The 27,853-nt window shown below is 45.8% G+C and overlaps 1 protein-coding gene across 1 annotated transcript; it reads right to left on the minus strand.

The window, feature by feature from the left end:
* On the minus strand, positions 1 to 27,483 carry PRCC (proline rich mitotic checkpoint control factor). Its single transcript, XM_025287641.3, has 7 exons — positions 26,726 to 27,483; positions 10,948 to 10,995; positions 8,209 to 8,775; positions 5,880 to 5,975; positions 4,127 to 4,270; positions 2,094 to 2,159; positions 1 to 438 (listed from the first exon to the last, which is right to left on the minus strand). Exons 1-7 carry the CDS (start codon positions 27,194 to 27,196, stop codon positions 352 to 354), a joined length of 1,479 nt encoding a protein of 492 aa, XP_025143426.1. The 5' UTR covers positions 27,197 to 27,483; the 3' UTR covers positions 1 to 351.
* Between the last annotated feature and the right edge of the window lie 370 nt (positions 27,484 to 27,853).

Here is a 27,853-nt window from a genome sequence, read left to right on the forward strand (position 1 = left end):
TCTGTTGGACTGAATATTTTATTTCAACAGACATCCCTGGTTTAAAAAAAAAAAAAGATGGAGGGAGGGGGGGATATCATCACACCCAACAGGGAGCAAAACTCCCATCCAAGAACTCAGAGCCCCTTCTGAGGCATCACTTGAGTCTTTGCTAGCTCCAAGACAGAAAGGAGCTGAATTTTCTAACTTTTGTTAAGAAAAATCTATCAAATATGTTCATTCTCGCAGAGGCGAGGGCTGGGTCCTCAGGGAGAGAGATCCTGGGCTCAGATCAGCTAGGGTCCCAGAGATGAAGCTGGGGGCCGAGCCAGCTGGGCTGCAGGAGATCCAAAGGCAGTCAGGTCCAGAGCCCTAGAATCCATATTTGGCTTGGGTCTGCCGGCGGCTGAGCTTGTTCTCCGACCAGGTGTTCTTCAGCTCCAGCTCCCGCTCCTTAGCCTGTGCAAGGGAGAGGGGGAAGAGGAGAGTCACACCAAGGCTCTAAGATACGAGCTTCTCTTGCCTCTGTGTGCTTCCCAGTTTAAAGTCTTTCTGCCATCAAAACAATTATGAGGAAAACGTAAATCCCTTGAAGGATTTAATTTTCTTATTCAAGCAGAAGGGGAGGACCCTCAGAAAGCAAAGGAATAGGGTTCAAGCAGAATTTCAAGAATGCTGGTGGACCAGTGGCTAAGACTCCATGCTCTCAATGCAGGAGGCCAGAGTTCAATCCCTGGTCAAGGAACTAGACGCCACATGCTGCAACCAAGAAGCTGCATGCCACAACTAAAACCCTGCATGCACAAGGAAGGCCTGTTGTAGTCAAATACATAAATAAATACTAAAAAAAGAATGCTGGTCCTTCCTCAGCTAGATTTAAAACGGAAATGCTCAAATGGGAAATGGACAAATGAGAACTTGAATTTGGCGTCTGAAAGGAACACAATCCGCTGCCTTGGATACCTAACGAGCCACGTGGGGGAAGACAGCGTTGAAGACCTGGACAGGTCCAAATAGGACACCTACCAACAGTAACTTAGTCTGGAGCTGCTGTGTCGCTGTTGGGTTGAATAAAGTATATATGGCACCCAAGAAATTCACACCACTTTAGAGCACAAATTGAAGCTGAAAAACTGACTGGAAGGTACAAGAATTAATGCTTTCCCCTCCTGACTGTGGCAGCTCCTAGCTCTAGACTGCATTCTGGGAATGTACAAATGCCACCCTAGAAGAGGGGCTCCTCAACCCCACCCCACCTACTCCCCTGGGTGGAGCAGGGTGCTGAGAGTTCGGATTTAAAAAAAGACCCTACAGGGGAACAGCAAGCAAAAAATAATTTAAAAATAAAAATATAAAATTTAAAGACACTACCCTTAAATTCTTTCCCTACAAATAACAAGATAGGGTAAGGGTACAAAGGAGTCCATGAAGAAGAAGGTGAAAATATGGTAAGAACAATGAATGCAAGTTCTGGCACTGAAATCACCAACCAGCATATACACTATCTGAAAATGACCAGGAAAGAGTCTCACTCCTTCTGTACTTTTGACAGCATTTAGTACACTAGATCTCAAAAAGATATTTAATGACACAATAAATATTTGAAAGCTGCCAGGTCCTATCAAATAAATACCAAGAAATATTCCAATTCCAAAAGATATTTTTAGATCATCTGTAAATCTGAATTACTTGCATTGATGTTTCCTGCCACAGAAATGAAGAACACAAAACCAACCTTACCTCCTCATGAGGTGTATGTTCTGCTAAAAGTTGCTGAACCAATTTTTCTTTCATTTTTTAAATTATCAGATGAACTTGATATTTAAAAGAACCTTATAAGAAACCATTTCACACACCCCCCTTATGTTTTAAATACCTGAATGTTCATTTACAGTTTATTCCAAGCACCTGTACTTGAGTCTTACATGAAGTGAGCCTGAGGCAGAGTAGGATAATTCTGAAGGACACATCCCCACCTAGTGCCCATGTGGAGAACTGGGGAGGGTGCCCGCTAGAAGCAGGTGTCTGACAGGCTTCTAGCCAAGATCTCAGCCTTCAAATCCCCAGGTTTACAGGAATCCTGCCTAGCAGGCCAGGGCCATCAGGCCTCTCACCTGATGAATCAGGTACGTAATCTGGTGTTTCCGCCGCTGCTGGCCTGTTGGCTGCTCACCTTTCTTCTGTAAGGGAAGGGAACAATCATTAACACATTGAAAGAAAAGTGGACGTTGCTCACGTGCCCCAATGCGACAAGGATGGGTATTAAGAGAAAAACTACACAGTCCAAATCCTAGGGGGAAGAAGTCAGCTTGGAGCAGTTTTTAAGTCTGTATACTTACAAGATAGTTATTTTTATTAAAGTTATTATGCAAAAATCTCAAGCTCAGAATACTTGCCTACAAGAGTCTGCCAATATCCTCATTAGACTGGAAATACTTTGCGGTCAGGGCTGTCTTCTGTATCTTTGGTAACCCACCACCCTCAGCACCAAGCATGGGGCTCTGCCCACAGTGGACAGCTGACACCAGCTTTACCGCCTGCAGTCCATCTAAAACAGTTTAAAGGTCCAGGAGACCTCCCTCCCTTCTTACCTCCAGCCACCTCCTCTGCCCTTAAGGGCCTCTTCATCTCTGTCCACTTCTCCCCAGTCAGGCCAGATGTCTAGCCTATCTCCTGCCTGCTGCTTACTAAGCTCTCTCCCATCCATCACCTTGGGCTGAAACCCTACTCCCTCATTCTAGTAAGTACCGACAAGCAGCTTCCCTGGAATTAGATTTTCACAATCACCACGCCTCTCTCCAATTCTCAGCCTTCACCGGTAACTGTGCTGAACCCCTACCCCAACTGTGATGTAAATGATTTACTGTCAAAGTCTGTATTGGTCTGGGCTTTCACTCTGCGGTTTTCCTGTCCTCTGCCAGTGCTAGTCTCAGACTAGAAGCTTCCCAATCAGCCCCACCCAACTCCCAAAACTCCTCTCTGGAGCCTCCTCAGCACTTATGTAATCAATTTGCACCATAATCATTTATACTTAAGTGTCCTTAAAACTCTTTTTCTCAACTACACTCTAAACCTGTCAAGGACAGGAACTGCATCCTTCTCCTCTTTTTTTAAAATCTAGCTCAATACAATGAGATGGTGGGGAAAAAAATAAAAGACTTAAACCTGGGAAAAGAGCAGACTCCAATTCCCTGATGCTGTTTAATGTCATTTAATATGACGGTTAAAGATGACAAACAAATCGTCCAGCTCCATTCCTGGTCCACAGTAAGCAGCAACAGCAGCTGTTACTATGTGAGGATGTCTCTCCACCCAGGTAGTGGAGCATGCTCTCCTAAGTGGCTTTTCCGGTAAACAGTGATGAATCTATGCTGATCTAACCACAATCCTTTGCTCTGTCCTGTACGACCGCCAGCATTCAGTTAAAACAAATGGCTGGGGCTCAGATGGCCATCTGTGGCCACAGAACAAAGCAAAGAAAATGGGGGGAGAAGAAGGGCATAAAATGCCCAACCTTGGCCTTGCTGGTGCTGGGCTAGAATCCAGGCTCCCCCACATCTTCCCCCCTGTGGCAGGCTCATCAATGTCCACATTTGCTGTACTCAGCTACTAGGTGAAGAGATGTTCATCATACTGACTGAAGAAAACTAGCACAGAGAAGGTAGGAGTGTGGTGTGGGAACTGTGAGAAATAAAGCATCTGAAAAGACCACAGCTGGGTTCAATAAATAAGAGAAAGAAAGGGGAAAGAAGGGGATGCACACTCAGAACCCAGGACCCCAGGACTTCGGAGGCTCTGTTGTGCCCACACCTCAATGATGTGCTGCACCAGATCCCAACATAACAGGATGGAGAGGGGGTAGGACAGCAGGAAGGAGCCACACATACTGAGACCTTCCCAACTGCAGGACAGGAAATGGCTCCAGCCGTCCAGTTTCAGCAACCAGACTACCATCTAGATAGAGAGCGAAGTGCTGCAAAATTCTGGAAAGTAGGAGCTGTGTCTGGGAGGCTTGGTGTGCACTCCAGTACCAAGGGAAACACGTGTTTGCTAAAGGTGTAGGGACAGTAACAATGAGATGAGGGGTCAGATTCTGCTTTGGGGACTCCCAAGGGGGCCACCCAGTAGACCTTTCTTTCCCACTTACTTTGCTGAATGACTTCATGGTTTTCTCTTCTGTCAATGACTTGGTCATCCACTGCTGGGCCCCACTGAGCTGGTCGTCACCTTTGATCTCCACAAAGTTGATCTCCTCCCTCCCTCGGTTCCTTTTGCCCTGCAGCCGCTTAAACTGGAAAAGGGGGGAGAAATTCAGGAGTTGGGGGTCTGGGTAGGGGATCAGGAGATGTCACCAAGGACCCAGAGTTCATGGAATGATTTTAGGGTTCCCCAATTCCACTGCACCCTTAATTCTCTCTGTGCAGTATGTCCTCTCACCATGCCACCTACCAAGCTGACTGATGCCAGGTGAAAGGCTACTTCTCACAAGCTCTCCTGGCCTCAGGGAAAAGAAGGCCAAAATGTATTCCCAAATGTGAGTGCAGAGATTCACTGGTATGAATTTTACTCAAATTGTGTATAAATTGTATATGCCTAAAAGAACTGCACACTATTTTCAAATTAAGAATTAAAGGTACAAAAACAATTCTAGGATTTCTCTTCTAAAAATCAGTTCTTTTAACATGTCTGTTCTTTCTCATTGGTTCAGTATCACCAAATCATCAGACCACACACCAGATTAGACATTAGAGAAGGTAATTCGAGATGGAGAGAGAGGAAGCCTCAAAAAAGAGCCTGGCAAAATTTCCAGGAGACTGCTACTCTTTCCCCTTCCTCCGAAAGAAAGAAAAAGTATCACACTGTTAAGTCACCAGAAGATGTGCTGAGGAGTGTAGGTGAAGAGGAATTAAATTCAAGAACACTTGGAAATCTGCAGTGAAGCCCAGGTTGTGGTCTGAGCATCAGCAAGGCCTCTCTCTACCCATAAGGAGCTGACTTTTGCCACTGGATAAGTTCCCTGCTGCCTCCTAGGCTTAGAACAAAAAGGGCCTAACTACTGAACTTGTCAAGGAGGACATACACAGGAAAGTGGACGAACACAGGACGAACCACAGGTAGAAGTTTGCAAAGTTTCTGTGAAAAGGTGAGGAGAATGTTATTTTTATAAGAGCTTGCATCCCCTGTTTCTCCAACCCACTCCTGGTAGGCTGTGGCCTCCCTACAGATGGAATACTTTATCTCCTGAACATGCCTGGACAGTTGCAGAACACGAGGTTTTCATCTTCCCTTGTGCCGAGTCGGGAGGGGCTCAGCAACAGGGAATAATACAGTGATGTGAAACACAAGGTTATTTACTGTGGCTGCTGTTCCCTCCCCAAAATTCACTCTCCCCGTCTCTGTCAGTATGATTGAACCCAACATTTTGGCTGGGCATAGTACCACCCAATGAAAAGACTACTGCGTTCTCTTGCAACTAAATACAGCCATATGACAGGTTCTAGTCAGTAAGATAGAAGGAAAAGTATTCTCAGGAACTTTCAGGGAGTCTCCTAAAGGGGGAGGTGACTCTCTGTTTCCACTCTGCTGCCTGGTGTGCAATACTGATGGCAGCGGCCTCAGCTACCTTCTTATTTTATCGAAGGGGCTGGATCTTGACAACTTTTTGAAGCTGCCATACCAGCCTTGGCCTGACTACCTCTGCCTTCTTTTATAAAGAAAAAAGTTAACCTCCCTTACATATGCCATTATTACTTGAAGTTTCTCAATTATATGTTGTCAAACCGAATCCCAAATGAATACAGCTTTTTTGCTTTTTTTAAAAAAAAGAATTTCCTTTAGCTTCAGACTTGAAACCTGGTGTCTAGGGGTCAAAGATGGTCACTTTGGCTTTATTAACTTACTGCTTCGTCATCGATGAAGGACGCATCCGGGGCAATTTCCGGGGGCGGGACCAGAGCCGGGTCCTGTGCGGGGTAGTAGCCACCACTGTAATAATCCTGTAGTCAGGGAGGGAGAAAACACACCAGCTGAGGGCGCAGCGCAGAGAACGCAGAAAACCTCATCCAAGAGGCAGTGGTGATACCCACACCACAGACCCCTCAAGCGGACCAGCCAAAGCACAGATCCTAAGGACCTACCCTACAACTCAAGAACCAGAGTTTTTTCTGATCTACACCATCCAGACAGATGGATTTTTTTTCTAGGGAAGAGATACAAGAAATAAAGACATTCTCTCCTGCTTCAATTCACAGCCTGCTCCCTTGGCTGCTTCCCCAGCATGACTCCTACTGCTGACCCCTACCGTGCCTCAGCCGGGCTCCTCCTGCTCAGAAGACCCCAGGACGCTCCAGTGTGAGCAGAGAGGAGGAGGCGTGAGGCATGCTTCCTGCTCCTCATCCGATCTAGCAGCCCTGGGCACAGGGGACTCCCTCCCCTAGCAGGCAGGGAGGTTGCAGATCTCTGATAAAAATAAACCACCACAAGGGTGGTATGGAATTGACAAAACTGGGAACAAACCAGGTTTGCATTACCAGATTTTCAGTTCAGGAATTGATGATGCCCCTTTAGAGGTGAGCTGGCCAGATGTTGCTGTGGACCATAGAGGAACAGGGGTGAAGGCAAGGGCAAGGCCCCTACTGTGGCCAACTCAGGCAGCTGCAGGGCTGAGAAACTATTTCCTCCCTGCCTGCACTTTTTCCTAATTCTTCCACTTTTGCCCAAAACTCCAAGAAATGCTCCTCTAAGAACATTCATTTTATATATGAAAAATAAGGTTTAATATTAAATCAACATAATACATAAAAAACCAGAATAATTAAAGCATTAATTTTCATTAAAAGTATTGACAAAAAACATACATTTAAATTGAAGGGCCCCCTAGAGTAATTAGAGTGCTTTAATTTGCACTGACTGCCTTCATGGTATCTGTAACTGCACACAAAATCCCAACTGTTATTCACTGGCTGGATATAAACTAGTGGTGTCTTACATTTTTCTCTTTCTTTGCTAACGAGGTCAAAACATTCATCTTCCTCCTCCCAACAACACTGAGGGGAGACACACTGTCCCTGGTCAGTCTACAGGACACAGCAAGGCTTAACGGCAAATAGTTTTCAAAGTCTTTGATCAGAACAGAGAGCCCTCAAAGTCCACCTACCACGGGTCCCTACGCAGGCCTAGATTGTACATAAGAGTAACAATGACACTCAGAGAATCACTGAAGTCTTGAAACCATCGCACACTGGCAGGAAAACTTCCTAAGGCTGCCCGGCCACAGGACGACCCAGCTGCCTCTGATCAACAACCACCGCGGCTGTGAGTCCCCGGACTCCTGCGAGCCCTCTCCATCTAAGCAAGCTCTGACCACTGGAAGTCTGTCTTAAACTACTCACAACCTGGCCTCATTATATTCTCACCCTCTGAAGCCCTGGAGAACAATTTAAACAGCTCTTCCACATAACATTTGAATAAAAGTTCTCATAACCATTTACTGAGCATTTGCTATGTTACCAGTATAACCCTTGTAGCAACCATGAAGTTCTATCATTCTCCCCATCTTAGAGCTGAGAAATCTGAGATTCAGAGGGGCAGATAAGTAATTTGCCCCGACTCACACAGCTTGAGATTCAAAATCTAAGCCCTACTTCCTGTCTCTGCCTAAACTATGGTCCCCCAGTGTCTTCTCTCCAGAGACTGACGTTAGTCCTTTGACTTCTCATGTCTCAGTCAAGGCCTCTCGCCATTCTCCTATTCCCTTTGCATTCAACTCTCCAGACTCCCTCCTCTCCCTCCCCACTTCCTATGTTCTCAGCACTCCCCACCTCCAGAACTCTCCTTGGACTCACTGCTATCTAGTCGTCTATGCCAAAGCTCTCACATCCTCCTCACCCACATGTGCAGAAGCTGCCTGGGATCTCTAGGATTAGAGACTGCTCTTCTTCCACTTTCTCCCTATACCTCTCATCAGCTCCTACAATGACATTCTGTGTTCAGAATAAAGGGGTCAATTGTGTGGTTCAACCTGTCAGGCTTCAAGACTTCAGCAATTTTAGATCAGTATGGTTCAGCATAAAGCCATAATGTTTTGAGACCCGATAAGTAAAACCAAGACACCAGAAGACTCATTAATTCAGCCAAAGTGATGCCAGAGAGGCCGATCACAGGCTCAAAACTCTCCCTGACTGCCAAACTCCAACATTCCCTGGCCTGCCCTCCATCCCGCCTACCCACCTGATAGTAAGCACCAGCGGCATTGGCATCGCCATATGTGGAAAACTGATTGTAGCTGTAGTCATCCCCAGGCTTAGGCATCCAAGGGGCCCCACTTGAGCCTGCTGCCATCTTGAATTCCAAGGGGGCATTGGCTGCATCGTCCTGGAAGGCCGGCTCTGGTTCTGTGCCTGGAGGCAGCTCTTCGGGGACAGTGGGAACGGGGTAAGGGTATGGCTCAACTCCAGGCGGCTCGGCCTTCTCAGGGAGGGAGAAAAAGTTCTCAGGGGCTACTTCCTCATCACTGTCGTCCTCCTCCTGCGTGATCTGCTTCGTCACCTGCAGGGCAGCACTCTTGGCGGCAGCCTTGATAGCTGAGGGCGATGGAGTGGTGGTTGTGGTGCCCACAACGGGGGCAAGAGAAGAGGACTTGGTCTTAGAAGCTTGCCTGGAGGGCTTAGTGTCAGAGGAGCCATCCGAGGGTTTCCGGGAGAAAGCATGGGGCAGGAGCAGCCTGTTAGTCTCTTTCACAGTCAGGTTTTTAGGTTGGGGAAGCAGGGCGGACAAGCCAGCCCCCTCACTGGATCCCTGGTGACCCAAGTTTGGGTAAGGAGGGAAGAAAGGCGGCAAGTGAGGTGTTATGAAACATGCTACTGACATTAAGAACAAGCATTACAGTTACATGCTCCAGCCTAAAATCTTACCAGCCCTGTTCTGTCTGACCTGTGCCCACTAAGGTCATCCAAAGTGGAGTGGACTCCTCCTACCTCAGGCCCTTCTACTGTCCACTTCTCCCAGCTCCTCTACCACAAAACCTTTCCTGATTTTTTTTTTTTTTTTGCTAATATGATACGTTTAGTAAATACATTGTCTTTCTTCTCCAAAAGCCCAGGGCTCTCTCCAGCTTATCAATGAACACCTCTCAATATCTTGAAGGTTCCTCTTAAGCATGGCAACTCCCTGCTTCCTTTGGATTGCCACTCAAAGTCAATAGCAAGGCTCTGTCCTAAAAAGACATTCATACATCCCACCCAAAGTTCCCTCCCCGCCCAAGGAAAGCCCTAGAGATGTGGTATACCCAGCTTGTTTATGCCAGAGTCAAGCATTTAACTTATCAGTTTGTAAGCTAACTGGCTCAGTCCATCCAGAGTTCCGGTTACTCATAAGAATCTTTCGGATTCTGCTTTCTGTAAAACAAGGCCAGCTGGCCTAACTGTAGGGCTGAGGGAGGTACTGGTTTGAAAAAGGAGAATGGAGTTAGTGTCACTTATGGACACTGTGTCACTGTCCTGGAGTAACCATGTACTTCAGCACTCTCGGCCAAGAAATGCCCAGAATGAGTAAACTAGGGCTTCTGAATCAAGCAGTCCAGGCAGAACTGTTCACCCAGAAAATGGGCTCTTCTCCCTGCTGTCTGTGTTCACAGACTTAGGTCATTCCATCCTGGCAGACGCCAAAGGCTCAGGCTCATAAAAACCAGACTGAGATGGAAGATGGAGCACGTACATCCTTCAGGTTCCCTTTGAAGCGTTTGACTTCTCAGCCACATCTGGGATCATGGCTACATCCCTCTGCAGTGCTTGGTCCACACTCTGCCTCATCAGCTTGGAGGTTCTCTATGCACGCATCTCTTCCTACCTTCTGGAAGGCTGCTCTTTACTCCTAGAGTGCGTTCTGAGCCAGAGTCCTCCACCTCTTTAGTTGCCAGTTCACTTCCTCCAGGAAGCCATTCTGACAACAGGCGACAACTGGCTTCATTCAGTCTCAGCAAGTGAGAGTCTTTCATGATTCTTCCTCCATAACCCACTACAGACATGGACACGGCATCACTCTCATCAGTTATCTAACTTCCATGTGACTTTGTCCTTCCAGGACCTCCCAACATGGGATATGACGCCTTAACAGACTCAGGGAAGGGGCAACCTCAGGATCACGTACTTAATCAGGAGACAATGACCTTACAAAGCAAGAGCCACTTTTGCTCTTCCTGAGACATACAATTAACATGAGATCAGAGGGCGTGTAAATCACTGAGTTGTGGAGCTGAACAGGAAGAAACTTCTGGGAGGCAGAATAGAGGCCCTGGGACAGGGGAAACAGGAAATGGCAGCGCGAGCATCTCCCAGCACTGTCTGGTTAAGGACTTCTGGTCTTTATGACAAAGCAGCAGCCGAATGCTGCAGGTAAGAGCATGGACTCTACAGTCAGATCGCCTCAGCCTGACCTCAGCTCTGTCCCCACAAGTTGTCTGACCCTGGGCAAGTTCCTCAAGGTCTCATTCTCCTCATATACAATACAGGAATGACAGTAACACTCTGATTTAGGTACTATTAAAAGGATAAAATCAGTTAAACACTGGTATAGCACTTGGTACTATTTAAGTTTCTTTTCCAAGAAAATGAGACTGGGAGAAGATGGATAATTTTAAAGTTCAGATGTCCCATAATACCATTTTGACCAATCCATTTATTCTACTGTTCCTAAATAATCCTTTTACCTGAAATGTAATAAATCAAACTAAGTTCCAATTCATCTCCCTACCACGCCTGTCCTCTAGGAGAGGCGACGCCAGCACACTAAAGTCAGTGACCAGTGAGGGTAGGGGAGAAAAGCACAAGGTCTGATGTTACCTGGAAAACAAAACTACACTCAAATAGGCAGTCCTCGGTATCAATATCTGCACTTGCTCAAGCTTGATTTGGAAACTTCCCATCTTCCCGAAGCAATATGGGAAGAAATGGCTTCTGTCACAAAGCTTACCTGAAGGACAGTTTTCTTCTTTGTGGGTTCATCTTCCTCAGAATCTGACTAAGAGAAAAAGAAACAAAGTAAGACCTCGCTGTTTAAGGACAATAGGGAAAGCACTCACCTTAAATGAAGCAGATATAAAGGCCTGGACAACAGTGGCTATCATCTTGTCTGGGCCCTTCCTCTGTGTGAGGGATGTGTCTCCCAGGACCAGCCAAACAGCTTCAGAGAATGAGGCAGGCATTGACCTCCCCTGGTCACTCATTCTCAAACCCCCAGACCTATTCCGGAGCCTTTGCATCAATTTTGTCCTTTAAATTAAGACTACTTCCTCTCATTCAGTCTTTGGTGGAAAGAAAAAGCTATACCCATTCTTCTTCCTATAAATCTGTCCCTAGAAGATGAATGGGATTTGGCCCACAATCGCACCCAATCTCAGCTTCACTTCTAAAACCACTTATATAGACTACATAACCACAGGGCCGAGGCACTCCTATGGGATTAAGTGGTGTGTTAACTACTCTTCTATGAGACATTAAAGGTCAAAGCCATTGGAGAAATCCATTCCTCTCCAAGTATGATCTATTGTTTAAGTATGCCAGACAGTCGTTCACGTCCAGGAAGAAGGCAAGTAAATGATGACTGTGAGAATTTGGGGCAAGAAGGGAGGTCCCTCTGTGTTATCCCTCTGATTCATCAGGATTGTTTCTAAAACAAGCTCTCACACTGAAAAATGGCCAAACTTTTAGTTCAACATCAGCTCCTCAGCCATCTTCAACTATCAGAAAGATGCAAGGCATATGAAAAACGAGCTGTAACATTTTATTTTAAAAAATTAATATCCAAACTGAGAACTTTAAAAGTTTTGCATTTGTTGTTAAGACCCTGGTTTGGGGCACCTGTAAATAAAGGTGATTAGGCAGAAATCTAAGATCCTTTCCATCCCCAAGATTTTAAACAAGTCAAATTCTCTGCCTATTTTTTTCAACTGAACCTCATATGTCACAAGTTCCCCACAGCATTCATCTGCTACAAGGACCTTTTGATCATCATTACTCAGAACCTACTGTATGCAAGACACTGTGCCAGGCACTATAGATACGGCTCCAACTGGTGTCCTGTGGCTGGGTTACAGATACTACGATGATATTCATCCACTCAAGCAGCAGGAAAGGACTTGCAGCAGGCAGAGTCCTGGCCCACTGATTTCCAGAGACACAGCCTGGACTACTTTCTCCACTGTGCTTCAAAGAGTTTCTTGTATGCCAAGACATGGAAAAAGTACCAGCCCTCAAGAAACTTGAGTCCAGTAAGAAGAAAGACAAGTACCCAAATAATAGTAATAAAAGCAGTTAAGGATAAGGGCATCAACTGTGACTCCAAAATCTCCTCAAAGAACCGGCCAAGCCTCCACGTGTACTTCTTCCACGTAAGTCCCCCACCTTGTCACTCCTCCTGCAGGTTCCTGGATGACTGCCACCTCTCACTCTCCTGTCAGTCTGCACTCTGCTCCTCCTGACCTGAAACTCTGAAGTCTTGCTAAAGCAGCTCACCTTGCTCTCCTCACTGTGTCCCTGTTATTTATTGTCTGGGGTGGCATCAGGCTAACAATGATTCATCTGCGCTTGCTCTGTAAATGCTGCACTTTTCATGTGCATATATACTTGCCTTACTAGAACTAACACCCAAAAAAGAAGTCCTTTTCATTATGGGGCACTGGAATGCAAACGTAGGAAGTCAAGAGACAGCTGGAGTAACAGGAAAATTTGGCCTTGGAGTACAAAATGAAGCAGGCCAAAGGCTAACAAAGTTTTGCCAAGAGAACACACTGGTCATAGCAAACACCCTCTTCCAACAACACAAGAGAAGACTCTACACATGGACATCACCAGATAGTCAACACCGAAATCAGATTGATTATATTCTTTGCAGCCAAAGATGGAGAAGCTCTATACAGACAGCAAAAACAAGACCGGGAGCTGACTGTGGCTCAGATCATGAACTCCTTATTGCCAAATTCAGACTTAAATTGAAGAAAGTAAGGAAAATCACTGGACCATTCAGGTATGACCTAAATCAAATCCCTTATGATTATACAGGGGAAGTGACAAATAGACTCAATGGATTAGATCTGATAGACAGAGTGCCAGAAGAACTATGGATAGAGGTTCATGACATTGTATAGGAGGCAGTGATCAAGACCATTTCCAAGAAAAAGAAATACAAAAAGGCAAAATGGTTGTCTGAGGAGGCCTTACCAATAGCTGAGAAAAGGAAAGAAGCAAAAGACAGAGAAAAGCAAAGATATACCCATTTGAATGCAGAGTTCCAAAGAATAGCAAGGAGAGAGATAAAGCTTTCTTGGTGATCAATGCAAAGAAATAGAGGAAAGCAATAGAACGGGAATGACTAGAGATCTCTTCAAGAACACTAGAGATACCAAGGGAACATTTCATGCAAAAATGGGCACAATAAAGGACAGAAATGGTATGGACCTAACAGAAACAGAAGATATTAAGAAGAGGTGGCAAGAATACACAGAAGAACTATATAAAAAAGATCTTCATGACTCAGATAACTATGATGGTGTGATCACTCATCTAGAACCAGACATCCTGGAATGCATAGTCAAGTAGGCCTTAGGAAGGCTCACTAGGAACAAAGCTAGTGGAGGTGATGGAATTCCAGTTGAGCTATTTCAAATCCTAAAAGATGATCCTGTTAAAGTGTACTCAATATGCCAGCAAATTTGGAAAACTCAGCAGTGGCCACAGGACTGGAAAAGGTCAGTTTTCATTCCAATCTCAAAGAAAGGCAATGCCAAAGAATGTTCAAACTACTGCACAACTGCACTCATCTCACACGCTAGCAAAGTAATACTCAAACCAAGTAAGGCTTCAACAGTACGTGAATCGAGAACTTCCACATGTTCAAGCTGGATTTAGAAAAGGTAGAGGAACCAGAGATCAAACTGCCAACATCCGCTGGATCATGGAAAAAGCAAGCGAGTTCCAGAAAAACATCTACTTCTGCTTTACTGACTACACCAAAGCCTTTGACTGTGTGGATCACAACAAACTGTGGAAACTTCTTAAAGAGATGGGAATACCAGACCACCTTACCTGCCTCTTGAGAAATCTGTATGTAGGTCAATAAGCAAGTTAGAACTGGACATGGAACAACGGAAAATGAGGCTGGAAAATGAGTACGACAAGATTGTATATTGTCACCCTGCTTGTTTAACTTATATGCAGAGTACATCATGCAAAATGCTGGGCTGGGTGAAGCACAAGCTAGAATCAAGACTGCAGGAAGAAATATCAATAACCTCAGATATGCAGATGACACCACCCTTATGGCAGAAAGTGAAGAGGAACTAAAGTGGAGACTGAAAAAGTTGGCTTAAAACTCAATTCAAAAACCTAAGATCATGGCATCCAGTCCCACCACTTCAAGGCAAACAGATGGGGAAACAATGGCAACAGTGAGAGACTTTATTTTCTTGGGCTCCAAAATCCCTGCAGATGGTGACTGCAGCCATGAAATTGAAAAGACGCTTGCTTCTTGGAAGAAAAGCTATGACCAACCTAGACAGCATTTTAGAAAGCAGAGACATTACTTTGCTGATAAAGGTCCGCCTAGTCAAAGCTATGGTTTTTCTAGTAGTCATGTATGGATGTGAGAGCTGGATCATAAAGAAAGCTGAGTGCCGAAGAACTGATGCTTTTGAACTGTGGTGTTGGAAAAGACTCTTGAAAGAGTTCCTTGGACTGCAAGGAGATCCAACCAGTTCATCTTAAAGGAAATCAGTCCAGAATATTCACTGGAAGAACTGATGCTGAAGCTAAAGCTCCAATGCTTTGGCCACCTGATGCAAAGAAATGACTCCTCAGAAAAGACCCTGATGCTGGGAAAGATTGAAGGCATGAGAAGGGGATGACAGAGGATGAGATGGTTGGATGGCATCACTGACTTGATGGACATGAGTTTGAGCAAGCTCCCTGGCGTGCTGCAGTCCATGGAGTTGCAGAGTCAGACACGACTAAGCGACTGAACTGAACTGATCCGTGAAAATGCAAAAAATGTATACTAACTAAAATTTTTTAACAGAATTCAAGGATTATTATTCTTTCTGGTCTGCCAAGAGGTCAAACACCATCCAAGAAAAGCCTTAAGCCCCAAACACCCAAGCATTTTTGACCTTTTCTCTCTGTTCCAAACTCCACTGCCTCAGGGTTTACTGACCGTTTCCCTTTTCGTTTCTTCCCCCTCACTCCTCCTTCCCTTGTTTTTTGACTATGAAGACTTTCTCCTTTTCAGCAGACCACACAGAACCACCTTACTGTGGGGTACACAAGGCTGTCATGAAGTCCCCAGGCATGTTTAAACTTTAACATCTTAGGCAATATGTCCAATGGAAACAATCTGAAAAGAAAATGTTATCAAGTTTAAGATGATTACATTCATAAAACCGTACAAGCATATTTTTATTTTTCAGATCTGTGACAAACAAAAAGTGGCTACTCTGAAATTGTAAGCAAACTGTCCTATGGCTAATAGAATTGAAGGCCAGATCAGCTGGGGGAAGAAAATTCAATTTTTCCTTAAATGTCACAGACGGTTTCCATTATACTGTCAACCTAAGTTTAAAGCTTAAAAGCACACACACGAAAAACTGTACAAAGATTTTAAGAACACCTTATTAATTCTGGATTTAGAGGACTGCTACGGTTACTCACAATCATCCTTCTCTCTTTGAACATCTTGTACTAATCTACTGAGCCCCATTATAAATCATCTCATGATGGGCACAAATAGGACTCCCTAAAACAGAACACTAAGACCCTCAAAAAATGTGCTGAACCCCTAAGCCCTTCTTAAGACTGTTCATCTTTGAGAGAGGGGCAGAAATAAATCTTTACCTCTTAAAGCTGACTAACAGGGCTCTGAGACATTCAGTAACACACCTGGGCCACAGAGGAAGTCCAGGGCCCTTGGGAGAGCAGGGAAGCAGAATGAGAACCACTCGCCCTCTGATTTAACTTTAGCTAACTAAAGAGGCTGGAAACATGGAACTCACTGGTTCATTATGGAAAAGAGGCTGAGAGGCCACTCAAAGGACTTACGGGCATGTGTGGGCTTGGATGAAAACAGGAAACCAAAGAAAGCTCAGCAAGGAATTATCCAAATACCTCACACACAAAAATAAATTTCAGTTCAGAGTACTATAAAGGAGGAGATGAGTAATCCAAAAACTAAAAGATATGCCATATAACTACCAGTCATGGGGTCAGAGGCTCTCTTAGAGAATTTAAAAGGAAAATTAATTCAGCTTCTATCAGGAACCAAGTGGAGGCAACAGGATCAGCCTAAGCACAGTATTTAATTTAGACACAACAAGAACTTTCTTGATGGTGAAATGTACATGACCATACTGGGGTTTTTTTCCCCTTTATCAAGGTAAAGCATATATAACATAAAATGTATCATTTTAACCATTTATAAACATACAATTCAGTAGCATTAAGCACATTCATAATATTGTATAACCATCACCACTATCTATCTCCAGAACTTCTCCTCATCCCAAACAATAACTGTACCTATTAACAATAACTCCCCATTCCCCAGTAACCTCTATACTACTTTCAATCTCTTCATTTGCCTACTCTAGGTACCTCATACATATGGAATCATATAATGTGTCCTTTTGTGTCGAGCTTATCTTGCTGAGCATGTCTGCAAAGTCCTGAGCATGTCTGCAAAGTCCATCCATATTGTAACATGTATCAGAACTGCATTCCTTTTTAAGGTTGAGTAATATTCCACTGTATGTATATACCACTCTTTGTGTATCCACTCATCTGTTGCTGAAAATGTGGGTACTGCCACCTTTTGGCTACTGTGAACAGTGCTGCTATGAACACTGCTGCTGCTGCTGCTAAGTCGCTCTAGTTGTCTCCGACTCTGTGCGACCCCATAGCCGGCAGCCCACCAGGCTCCGCCGTCCCTGGGATTTTCCAGGCAAGAACACTGGAGTGGGTTGCCATTTCCTTCTCCAATGCGTGAAAATGAAAAGTGAAAGTAGCATACAAGTATTTGTTTGAGTCCTGTTTTCAATTCTTTTCACCTAGGAGTGAAACTGCTGGATCATTCTAATTAACTTTTTGAGAACCCGCCAAACTGTCCTCCACAGGACTATATTAAAAGGTCAACTCCTAGAGTGCTAAAGACCAGCAAAAGGCGATCTAAGTGGGTCTGTGTCATCTGACCCAGAGAGGATGATGATGCTAGAGATACAGGAGCACCCAGGGCTGGAAGAAGTAGGCTGGGCCAGAAAAGGCATTCCCAGGTTTTCGAGACACAAACTGTGTCTCTTAAGAAGGAAGTGCTGTATTTCTTTTTGGCCTCCTAAGAGCCTGCGCCTCAGTGGCCACCACTGTCCTCTCTGTTCCAGCTGCCAAGAGTGACAAGACACACACCGCCCGAGACTGCTGAGCAAGAACGGAAACAGACATTTCCCATTAGGCCAGGCCCAGCGGGATCTGCTCACTCCCCATGGCAGCTCCCTCTTATCTCCCAGGCTCTGGTTCTGACAGACTCCCTTTCCAAAAAGCAATCACTAGTTGCCAGGGCCAGAAGCCAAGAAGGAAATCTGAGCCCAAGCATAGACCACCGCCCCCGCCACCAACCCCCAGGCTCCAAACTCTAATCACTTACACACTCCTCTCTGCTATTATCCAAATTAGCTACATTCATCACCAGTTTTCCCCTTTGGTCTCAAATATGTTCTTAACATCTGCCCGTTCAGTTAGGGCATCATTTTCTCTCCCACTTTTGCACTCCTCATAGTACCACTTTCCTAGTTCTGGTTGCTCAAGACTCTTCTATCTTTTGGTAGGAACTATGATAGAAAATGTGGAAAACTCAGCAGGGGCCACAGGACTGGAAAAGGTCAGTTTTCATTCCAATCCCAAAGAAAGGCAATGCCAAAGAAGGCTCAAACTACCACACAATTGCACTCATCTCACACGCTAGTAAAGTAATGCTCAAAATTCTCCAAGCCAGGCTTCAGCAGTACGTGAACGATGAACTTCCAGATGTTCAAGCTGGTTTTAGAAGAGGCAGAGGAACCAGAGATCAAATTGCCAACATCCGCTGGATCATGGAAAAAGCAAGAGAGTTCCAGAAAAACATCTATTTCTGCTTTATTGACTATGCCAAAGCCTTTGACCGTGTAGATCACAAATGAACTGTGGAAAATTCTGAAAGAGATGGGAATACCAGACCACCTGACCTGCCTCTTGAGAAACCTGTATGCAGGTCAGGAAGCAACAGTTAGCACTGGACATGGAACAACAGACTGGTTCCAAATAGGAAAAGGAGTACATCAAGGCTGTATATTGTCACCCTGCTTATTTAACTTATATGCAGAGTACATCATGAGAAACGCTGGGCTGGAAGAAGCACAAGCTGGAATCAAGATTGCCAGGAGAAATATCAATAACCTCAGATATGCAGATGACACCACCCTTATGGCAGAAAGTGAAGAGGAACTAAAAAACCTCTTGTTGAAAGTGAAAGAGGAGAGTGAAAAAGTTGGCTTAAAGCTCAACAATCAGAAAACGAAGATCATGGCATCTGGTCCCATCACTTCATGGGAAATAGATGGGGAAACAGTGGAAACAGTGGCTGATTTTATTTCTTTGGGCTCCAAAATCACTGCAGATGGTGATTGCGGCCATGAAATTAAAAGACGCTTACTCCTTGGAAGGAAAGTTATGACCAACCTAGACAGCATATTAAAAAGCAAAGACATTACTTTGCCAACAAAGGTCCGTCTAGTCAAGGCTATGGTTTTTCCAGTGGTCATGTATGGATGTGAGAGTTGGACTGTGAAGAAAGCTGAGGGCCGAAGAATTGATGCTTTTGAACTGTGGTGTTGGAGAAGACTCTTGAGAGTCCCTTGGACTGCAAGGAGATCCAACCAGTCAATCCTAAAGGAGGTCAGTCCTGGGTGTTCATTGGAAGGACTGATGCTGAGGTTGAAACTCCAATACTTTGGCCACCTCATGCAAAGAGTTGACCCACTGGGAAAAAAAAAAAAAGATGGGAGGGATTGGGGGCAGGAGGAGAAGAGGACGACAGAGGATGAGATGGCTGGATGGCATCACCGACTCGATAGACATGAGTCTGAGTGAACTCCAGGAGTTGGTGATGGACAGGGAGGCCTGGCGTGCTGCAATTCATGGGGTCGCAAAGAGTCGGACACGACTGAGTGACTGAACTGAACTGATGATAGAAAGGAACACAACACACTGGGAGCAAATACGACTTCTGCTCCTCTCAAACTATGTGATTTTAGCTCTGTTCTCTAAATTCCTATATCCTCACCTGTAAACCAGGGGTAAGGCTTAACTTAGAGAGTCACTGATGTGCCCAGCACAGTGTCAGACGCTGCACAGGTGACCCACAGATGTTGGCGCAATTCGTCTTTCCCTTTCTATCTAGGGCTAAATCCTAGCTAAATTCACCGCAGTCAACTCTTAACAAGTGACCAAAATCAGTGAAATTTCAATTTCACAGCTTCAAATCCTTCACTACCTGGGTAAGCAATTTGAAAGGACGCCTAACACTAATCCAAGTAACTCGGAAATTTCTATTTGTGTTGGAAGGCACATTACATGACAGAAAACCCTTAGAGCAAACGTATTCCTCTAATTTTGCTTTTTTGGTATCCTAATTTTAGAAGTCTGCATCTCCTAAGCCCGCAAAATCAGCGGGCTGATTTTCTTAACCACTGTTCAGAAAAAGAACAGTAAGAAGGGAAAAGGAATGATGATCCCCCACTTTATGGATCATTCCTAATTTTTGACTCGCATAAGTCAAAAGCTGACTGAATTTGATATTGAAACGTACCTGGAGAGAGAATTTCCCATGTTCCCTGACTGTGGCTGATCAATGAGCTGACTCAAATCAAACCAATCATAGTCTCTCTCCCAGAAAACCAGACCAGAACTAAAACTATAGTTCAGTCTGGGCCAATCACTAAAAGGAAGGAATGAAAAACCAAGAAGGTATAGGTGGCCATCTTTCGTCCGCAACAAAAGTTAAGACGTGGAGGAAACTGGTCTGCAGACAAAGAAGAATGAATTAAAGGTGCAAAGAGAAGCTGTGTGGGTCCCTGACAGATCTCCAACTCCTGATTCCAGGCCCTTTCCAGGGTACCTCAGTATATTTATGATGTATTTCCACTTATGCTAGCTTGGAGCAGTTTCTGATACTTGTAACCAATTAAATCTAACTAATCCCCAACCTGCTCTACCCTTGTATTCCCCAAATAAACAGCACCACTACCCTCCCAGCTGCCTGAGCCAAAAGGTCAGCCTTGACCCCTCTCCTTTACCCACGCTGCTACTGCTAAGTCGCTTCAGTCGTGTCCAACTCTGTGTGACCCCATAGATGGCAGCCCATCAGGGTCCCCCGTCCCTGGGATTCTCCAGGCAAGAACACTGGAGTGAGTTGCCATTGCCTTCTTCAATGCATGCAAGTGAAAAGTGAAAGTGAAGTCGCTCAGTCGTGTCCAACTCTTCACAATCCCATGGACTGCAGCCTACCAGGCTCCTCCGTCCATGGGATTTTCCAGGCAAGAGTACTGGAGTGGGGTGCCATTGCCTTCTCTGCCTTCACCCACGACATCCAATCAATTCCCTGGTCTTACCACTTCTCCCTCCAAAAAAGACCTGGAACCTCCGATCCTCTCCATCGCCACCACTCCCTTGTCCAGGCACCATCATCTCACACTGTCTCTACCATTGCTCCCTCCAGATCTTTTGGCACCCTGTGATCTGAGGATTCTTGCTCAGACTTAAGGGCTTTTCACTACCCTAGAATTATGTACAAGGGCCTTGGCATCGTATTCAAGGCCCACTATCATCTGGCCACAATCTCTTTCTCCCTAGCCTCTGCTCTCATCACTGCCCCTGCCCACCAAGCACTGCAGCCATGGTGCCTTACTAAAGCTCCCCGCAAAGTGTTTGCATTCTCTCATCTCTGGGCTTTTGTACATTCCATTCCCTCTGCCTGATGTCCTCCTCTTCATCACCCCTTTCTCTGGCTACCTTCTGCTCACTTGTCGTATCTCTAAAGTGTAGACATCATCTCCTCCTGAAAGCCTCCCCAACCTCTAAAGTTGATTAGTGCCCCAAAGGAGAGCTCCAGTGGCACCAGCTCTATCATGGTCCTCCTGATTTAACCTTGCCTGTCTCCCCCCACATAGACCATCAGCTCCTTTTACAATAGGGTCTATCATGCTCACTACTGTACTCAGCTCCTGGCACAGAGAATCAGCTCAACAGTGAATGAAGGAATGAACCAGAGTTCAGAGTTAACTGATCCTACTTCAGCACCAAATTCTAAAGGAAAATTATTTAAGGAAACCTAATTCATTCACTAGAAAAGCAGAGACATTCCTTTGCCAACAAAGGTCCATCTAGTCAAGGCAATGGTTTTTCCAGTGGTCACGTATGGATGTGAGAGTTGGACTGTGAAGAAAGCTGAGCGCTGAAGAATTGATGCTTTTGAACTGTGGTGCTGGAGAAGACTCTTGAGAGTCCCTTGGACTGCAAAGAGATCTAACCAGTCCATTCTGAAGGAGATCAGTCCTGGGATTTCTTTGGAAGGAATGATGCTCAAGCTGAAACTCCAGTACTTTGGCCACCTCATGCGAAGCGTTGACTCATTGGAAAAGACTCTGATGCTGGGAGGGATTGGGGGCAGGAGGAGAAGGGGTCGGCAGAGGATGAGATGGCTGGATGGCATCACCGACTCGATGGACGTGAGTCTGAGTGAACTCTGGGAGTTGGTGATGGATAGGGAGGCCTGGCATGCTACGATTCATGGGGTCACAAAGAGTCACACACGACTGAGCGACTGAACTGAACTGAACTGAATTCATTCACTCAGATGTTTACTGAAAGCCCAATAAGCACAGGACACAGAGCTTAGAGCCACAGGACCTTAGACCCACAGATATTTCAAAGGCTAAGGTCGCCCTTACCTATTCACCTTAGAACTCTCTTAGGCTACCTTTCCCAGGAATTACATGTTCAGAAAACAAAACACTAACTTGTACAGAACAAAAATGGGAAACTGAACCAGTTAAGGGCTAGGATTTGGTTTTATTCTAATTATCCATCTCACAATTTATCTCAGGAATTTAGCAAATTATACTTATAAAGGAGGGATAGTTAAAAGTCCTCAGAATTTTCCACCACTTCAGCCGGCCTAAATGGAAGATTCTACAGTCTCTACCAGCAACTTTTCCTGATGCTACCTCTGAGGACCTAAAAATGAGTCTTTCAACTGTCACTGTGGAGGGAAGCAAGCTGGCTCAAAGTGCCATCTTCCCCCATATATAGCAATTAGGCTGAAAGGAAATTTGGGAAGAAAACTGTGAAAACAGAATGCCCCCCAAAATGAACCTATTTTCCTCTGTCTTAGGAACTTTCCTTTGTTCCAGGTTAAATCAAGAGCAAACTTAAGTTCCAATGGAGCAAAAGAAGGCTTTTTGGAACCTTAGACTTAGAAATAACAGACTTGGGTAAAAAAGAAGGGGGAAATGATTTGGGAAAAGTTTGGAACAAGGTAGTAAGAGAGATTCTAGAAATACCTTCCATAAAGAATCCATATTCATTTGAATTCATTTACCCAAAATATTTAGATAGTACTCAGTATGTGCCAGGCATTGCTTTAACCAGTAGGAATTCAGCAGTGAAAAAAATAAACAATAAGCCCTATCTTCATGGAGCTTGTATACCAGCAAAAGAGAGAGGCTGATAAAATAAGCAGCATGTGAGAGGGTCAGTATGTCATCTCATACACAGCAAAGGAATGCTCACAATCCTCCAAGCCAGGCTTCAATAGTATGTGAACCGTGAATTCCAGACATGCAAGCTGGATTTAGAAAAGGCAGAGGAACCAGAGATCAAACTGCCAACATCCGCTGGATCATGGAAAAAGCAAGAGAGTTCCAGAAAAACATCTATTTCTGCCTTATTGACTATGCCAAAGCCTTCGACTGTGTGGATCACAACAAACTGTGGAAAATTCTGAAAGAGATGGGAATACCAGACCACCTCACCTGCCTCTTGAGAAACCTGTATGCAGGTCAGGAAGCAACAGTTAGAACTGGACATGGAACAACAGACTGGTTCCAAATAGGAAAAGGAGTACGTCAAGGCTGTATATTGTCACCCTGCTTATTTAACTTATATGCAGAGTACATCATGAGAAACGCTGGGCTGGAGGAAGCACAAGCTGGAATCCAGATTGCCGGGAGAAATATCAGATATGCAGAAAACCTCAGATATGCAGATGACACCACCCTTATGGCAGAAAGTGAAGAGGAACTCAAAAGCCTCTTGATGAAAGTGAGAGGAGAGTGAAAAAGTTGACTTAAAGCTCAACAGTGAGAAAACTAAGATCATGGCATCTGGTCCCATCACTTCATGGGAAATAGATGGGAAAACAGTGGAAACAGTGAGAGACTTTATTTTTTTGGGCTCCAAAATCCCTGCAGATGGTAACTGCAGCCATGAAATTAAAAGACGCTTGCTCCTTGGAAGAAAAGTTATGACCAACCTGCTGCTGCTGCTGCAGCTAAGTTGCTTCAGTCGTGTCCAACTCTGTGCCACCCCATAGACGGTAGCCCACCAGCCTCCCCCGTCCCTGGGATTCTCCAGGCAAGAACACTGGAGTGGGTTGCCATTTCCTTCTCCAATACGTGAAAGTGAAGTCGCTCAGTCGTGTCCGACTCTTATCGACCCCGTGGACAGCAGCCTACCAGGCTCCTCCGTCCATGGGATTTTCCAGGCAAGAGTACTGGAGTGGAGTGCCATTGCCTTCTCCATATGACCAACCTAGACAGCATATTAAAAAGCAGAGACATTATTTTGGCAACAAAAGTTTGTCTAGTCAAAGCTATGGTTTTCCCAGTACTCATGTATGGATGTGAGAGTTGGACTATAAAGAAAGCTGAGTGCCGAAGAATTGATGCTTTTGAACTGTGGCGTTGAAGAAGACTCTTGACAATCCCATGGTCTGCAAGGAGATCCAACCAGTCAATCCTAAAGGAGATCAGTCCTGAATATGCATTGGAAGGACTGATGCTGAAGTGGAAGCTCCAATACTTTGGCCACCTGATGCAAAGAACTGACTCATCTGAAAAAACTCTGATGCTGGGAAAGATTGAAGGTGGGAGAAGGGGATGACAGATGATGAGATGGTTGGATGGCATCGCCAACTCTATGGACATGAGTTTGAGTAGGCTCTGGGAGTTGGTGATGGACAGGGAAGCCTGGCATGCTGCAGACCATAGGGTTGCAAAGAGTCGGACACGACTGAGAACTGAACTGAACTAGATGGTGATAAAGTATCTTAGATGGTGGTGCTATGGAGAAAAATAAAAGAAGTGGGGTGGGGCGGAGTGGGTGACAGGAAGTTACAACTGAAATAGGTCGGCTGGCAAGTCCTCACTGGGAACTTGTCTTTTAAACCCAGATTTGAAAGAGGTGAAGGAGAGAACATTCAGACATCTGTGAGGAAGAGAAAAGAAATAGCCTCCAGGCTGATTTGGAAGTCTGAAGAAAAGCAAGGGCGAAAATCAGCTTCCCTCTGAGGGTTACCAGAAGTGAGCGAGGCATGGACCAACTGACCTTTTAGAAGTGAAAGAATGGGAAGAACTCCAGATAACTCTAAAGTATTACCTGCCCCTAGGATGTTCAAGCTGGTTTTAGAAAAGGCAGAGGAACCAGAGATCAAATTGCCAACATCCGCTGGATCATAGAAAAAGCAAGAGAGTTCCAGAAAAACATCTATTTCTGCTTTATTGACTATGCCAAAGCCTTTGACTGTGTGGATCAAAATAAACTGTGAAAAATTCTGAAAGAGATGGGAATACCAGACCACCTGATCTGCCTCTTGAGAAATTTGTATGCAGGTCAGGAAGCAACAGTTAGCGCTGGACATGGAACAACAGACTGGTTCCAAATAGGAAAAGGAGTTCGTCAAGGCTGTATATTGTCACCCTGCTTATTTAACTTATATGCAGAGTACATCATGAGAAACGCTGGGCTGGAAGAAACACAAGCTGGAATCCAGATTGCCGGGAGAAATATCAATAACCTCAGATATGCAAATGACACCACCCTTATGGCAGAAAGTGAAGAGGAACTCAAAAGCCTCTTGATGAAAGTGAAAGTGGAGACTGAAAAAGTTGGCTTAAAGCTCAACATTCAGAAAACGAAGATCATGGCATCCGGTCCCACCACTTTATGGGAAATAGATGGGGAAACAGTGGAAACAGTGTCAGACTTTATTCTTCTGGGCTCCAAAATCACTACAGATAGTGACTGCAGCCATGAAATTAAAAGACACTTACTCCTTGGAAGGAAAGTTATGACCAACCTAGATAGCATATTCAAAAGCAGAGACATTACTTTGCCAACAAAGGTCCGTCTAGTCAAGGCTATGGTTTTTCCTGTGGTCATGTATGGATGTGAGAGTTGGACTGTGAAGAAAGCTGAGCGCCGAAGAATTGATGCTTTTGAACTGTGGTGCTGGAGAAGACTCTTCAGAGTCCCTTGGACTGCAAAGAGATCCAACCAGTCCATTCTAAAGGAGATCAGCCCTGGGATTTCTTTGGAAGCAATGATGCTCAAGCTGAAACTCCAGTACTTTGGCCACCTCATGAGAAGAGTTGACTCACTGGAAAAGACTCTGATGCTGGGAGGGATTGGGGGCAAGAGGAGAAGGGGACGACAGAGGATGAGATGGCTGGATGGCATCACTGACTCGATGGACATGAGTCTGAGTGAACTCTGGGAGTTGGTGATGGACAGGGAGGCCTGGCGTGCTGCAATTCATGGGGTCGCAAAGAGTCGGACACGACTGAGCGACTGATCTGATCTGATCTGAGGATGTCTCTTCTATCTCCCAAGTTCTCACTCCAAAAAAGGTCTTCAATTTTTCTGATCCAACATTCAGAAAACGACACAAGCTTGGTTGCCTCTTCTATACGTAAATGGTGAAACTGAAGCATAGGCCTGCAGTTCAGCTAAACTCTGCATCTTCACTCTGCCCTTCACCAGGTAAGATCTTACACATTGGACACCTGTTTCTCATCTGTAAAAATTAGAATGTTATCTCTCACAGTTCTGTGGCAATTCAAGGAAAGGGTCAATGCCTGGCAAATAATCTGTACTCAATAAATACTGAATTTCTTCCGTAACTTCGCTCAAAAATAGAATCCAGGATTCCTATCCTTTCTGCTCAGACCCTGATGCTTTTAAGTTCAGAGGCAAAGCAAAAGATTAGTTCTGAATGTTGGCCAAGGGCTCAGGAATTGTCTCCTGTTACCTCTTCTAGTGCCATATTTTATGCTGTTGTGAGTACTTCGGGGGTTTGGGGTAGGCGGGGGGAACCTTCGGTGAAGATGCAACAGAGGGAATGCAATCAGGGATCCCTGGGCCTGGCCTTGTCAGTGTCAGGGGATGGTATAAGGCCTTTCCGCGGGCGGGTCCAGTTTGGAGAAACACGCAAGGACAAATACCCTAACTCCCCAAGCCGACAAACTTCAGCTCGACTAATCGCACAGTACCAGGAATCCAGTGGTCCGGAATCAACGGATGCATTTACAGGAGAGAGTCTCCGAGCCTCCACAAGTCCCTCCCACAGCTGAGCCCATGCCCAAACCCAATGGACAGTGGGGGTGCCCTCTCCGGATACTCACATCCCCTTTATGCAGCTCTGGCGCCGCAATCTTCACCGGCTCTGTCCTCTTCTTTGGCTTCGGAAGCCCCAGGGGGGGCCCGGCACCGCCGATAGGGGGGGGCAGACTGAGGCCAGGGCCTCGGGGCGAGGGCAGCCCCAATCCGAGCCCCTCCCCAACTCCCGCCGCTTCAACCGGGCTCACGCCTGGAGGTGGGGGGAAGCCTCCCAGGCCGAAGGGCAAGGGGGGAGGAGGCTGGAGCCGGGGGTCGCCGGTGGGTGGGGGCAGCAACAGCGGCGGGGGAAAGGCTGGGGCCAGCATCTGGGGGGGCGGAGGCAGCAAGGCCGGACCCTTGGGTGCGGGAAGAGAAGCGAACAAGCCCCCTAAAGTGGGCCCAGGTGTAGGGGCCGCCGCCTCCTCCTCCTCCTCCGGCTCCGGCTCAGCCTCATCCGGCTCACTTTCATCGCTGCTGGCGTAAGCAACCAGCGACATGGCGCCGCCCGCCTTTGGGGCGCCCTTGCCGGCAGACGAGGCCTACTTGAGACCGGGGATGTCCGAAGGCCTAGTGTGCCCCCCCCACTCGGCGAGGAGGGGAACCAAAAAGCCCGCCTTCTCCGTACTCTAGGGCTAGCCCCGGCAGAAGCCCATGTCCATAGTTGATTTCTACCGAATAAGGCTTCCCTCTTCACTTAAGCTCCTAGTCCCGGGCAACTACACACAGCTAATGGCCGCCGAGTCACTCCGCCTCCTCCTCGCCTCACTAACTTAAGAACTACAACTCCCAGAGAAGACTTTGGCCACGGCACCATTCTCCGCCGCAGGGAGCGCGGCGTAAGGCACGGCGGGAGTTGGAGTCAGAGGAAGGATTGACGGGTCCGGAGAAAGACAGGCGCTAAATCCGCCTCTGATACTAGGACTCCTGGGATGAGTAGTTTTGGGTTTGTTTCTTGGTTTGTTTGGTTTTTTTTTTTAGGGGTGGGGGGGGGGGGGGGTGGGGTGGGGGGGGGTTGTCCCCTGACAATTCCTAGATAACTACAAGCCCCATCGGTCACCGCGGTGGTTACGGAGACAGATAGGAAAGCATTTCGGTACTTGAAGTTCTCTAGGGCAGCTGCTTGGGCGCTAAGATTTATGGGAAACGTAGTGCTC

Source organism: Bubalus bubalis, chromosome 6 (assembly GCF_019923935.1).
Source record: "Bubalus bubalis isolate 160015118507 breed Murrah chromosome 6, NDDB_SH_1, whole genome shotgun sequence".
Taxonomy (NCBI): Eukaryota; Metazoa; Chordata; class Mammalia; order Artiodactyla; family Bovidae; genus Bubalus; species Bubalus bubalis.

What these genes read in the sequence shown, in the direction of transcription:
- PRCC (XM_025287641.3), bottom strand. Translation starts at nt 27,196, where the DNA reads ATGTCGCTGGTTGCTTACGCCAGCAGCGATGAAAGTGAGCCGGATGAG. An exon ending in CAGAGCTGCATAAAGGGGAT is followed by an intron (nt 10,996 to 26,725) that starts GTGAGTATCCGG and finishes TTTTTCTCTTAG; the next exon opens with TCAGATTCTGAGGAAGATGA. An exon ending in AGAAGAAAACTGTCCTTCAG is followed by an intron (nt 8,776 to 10,947) that starts GTAAGCTTTGTG and finishes TTGGGTCACCAG; the next exon opens with GGATCCAGTGAGGGGGCTGG.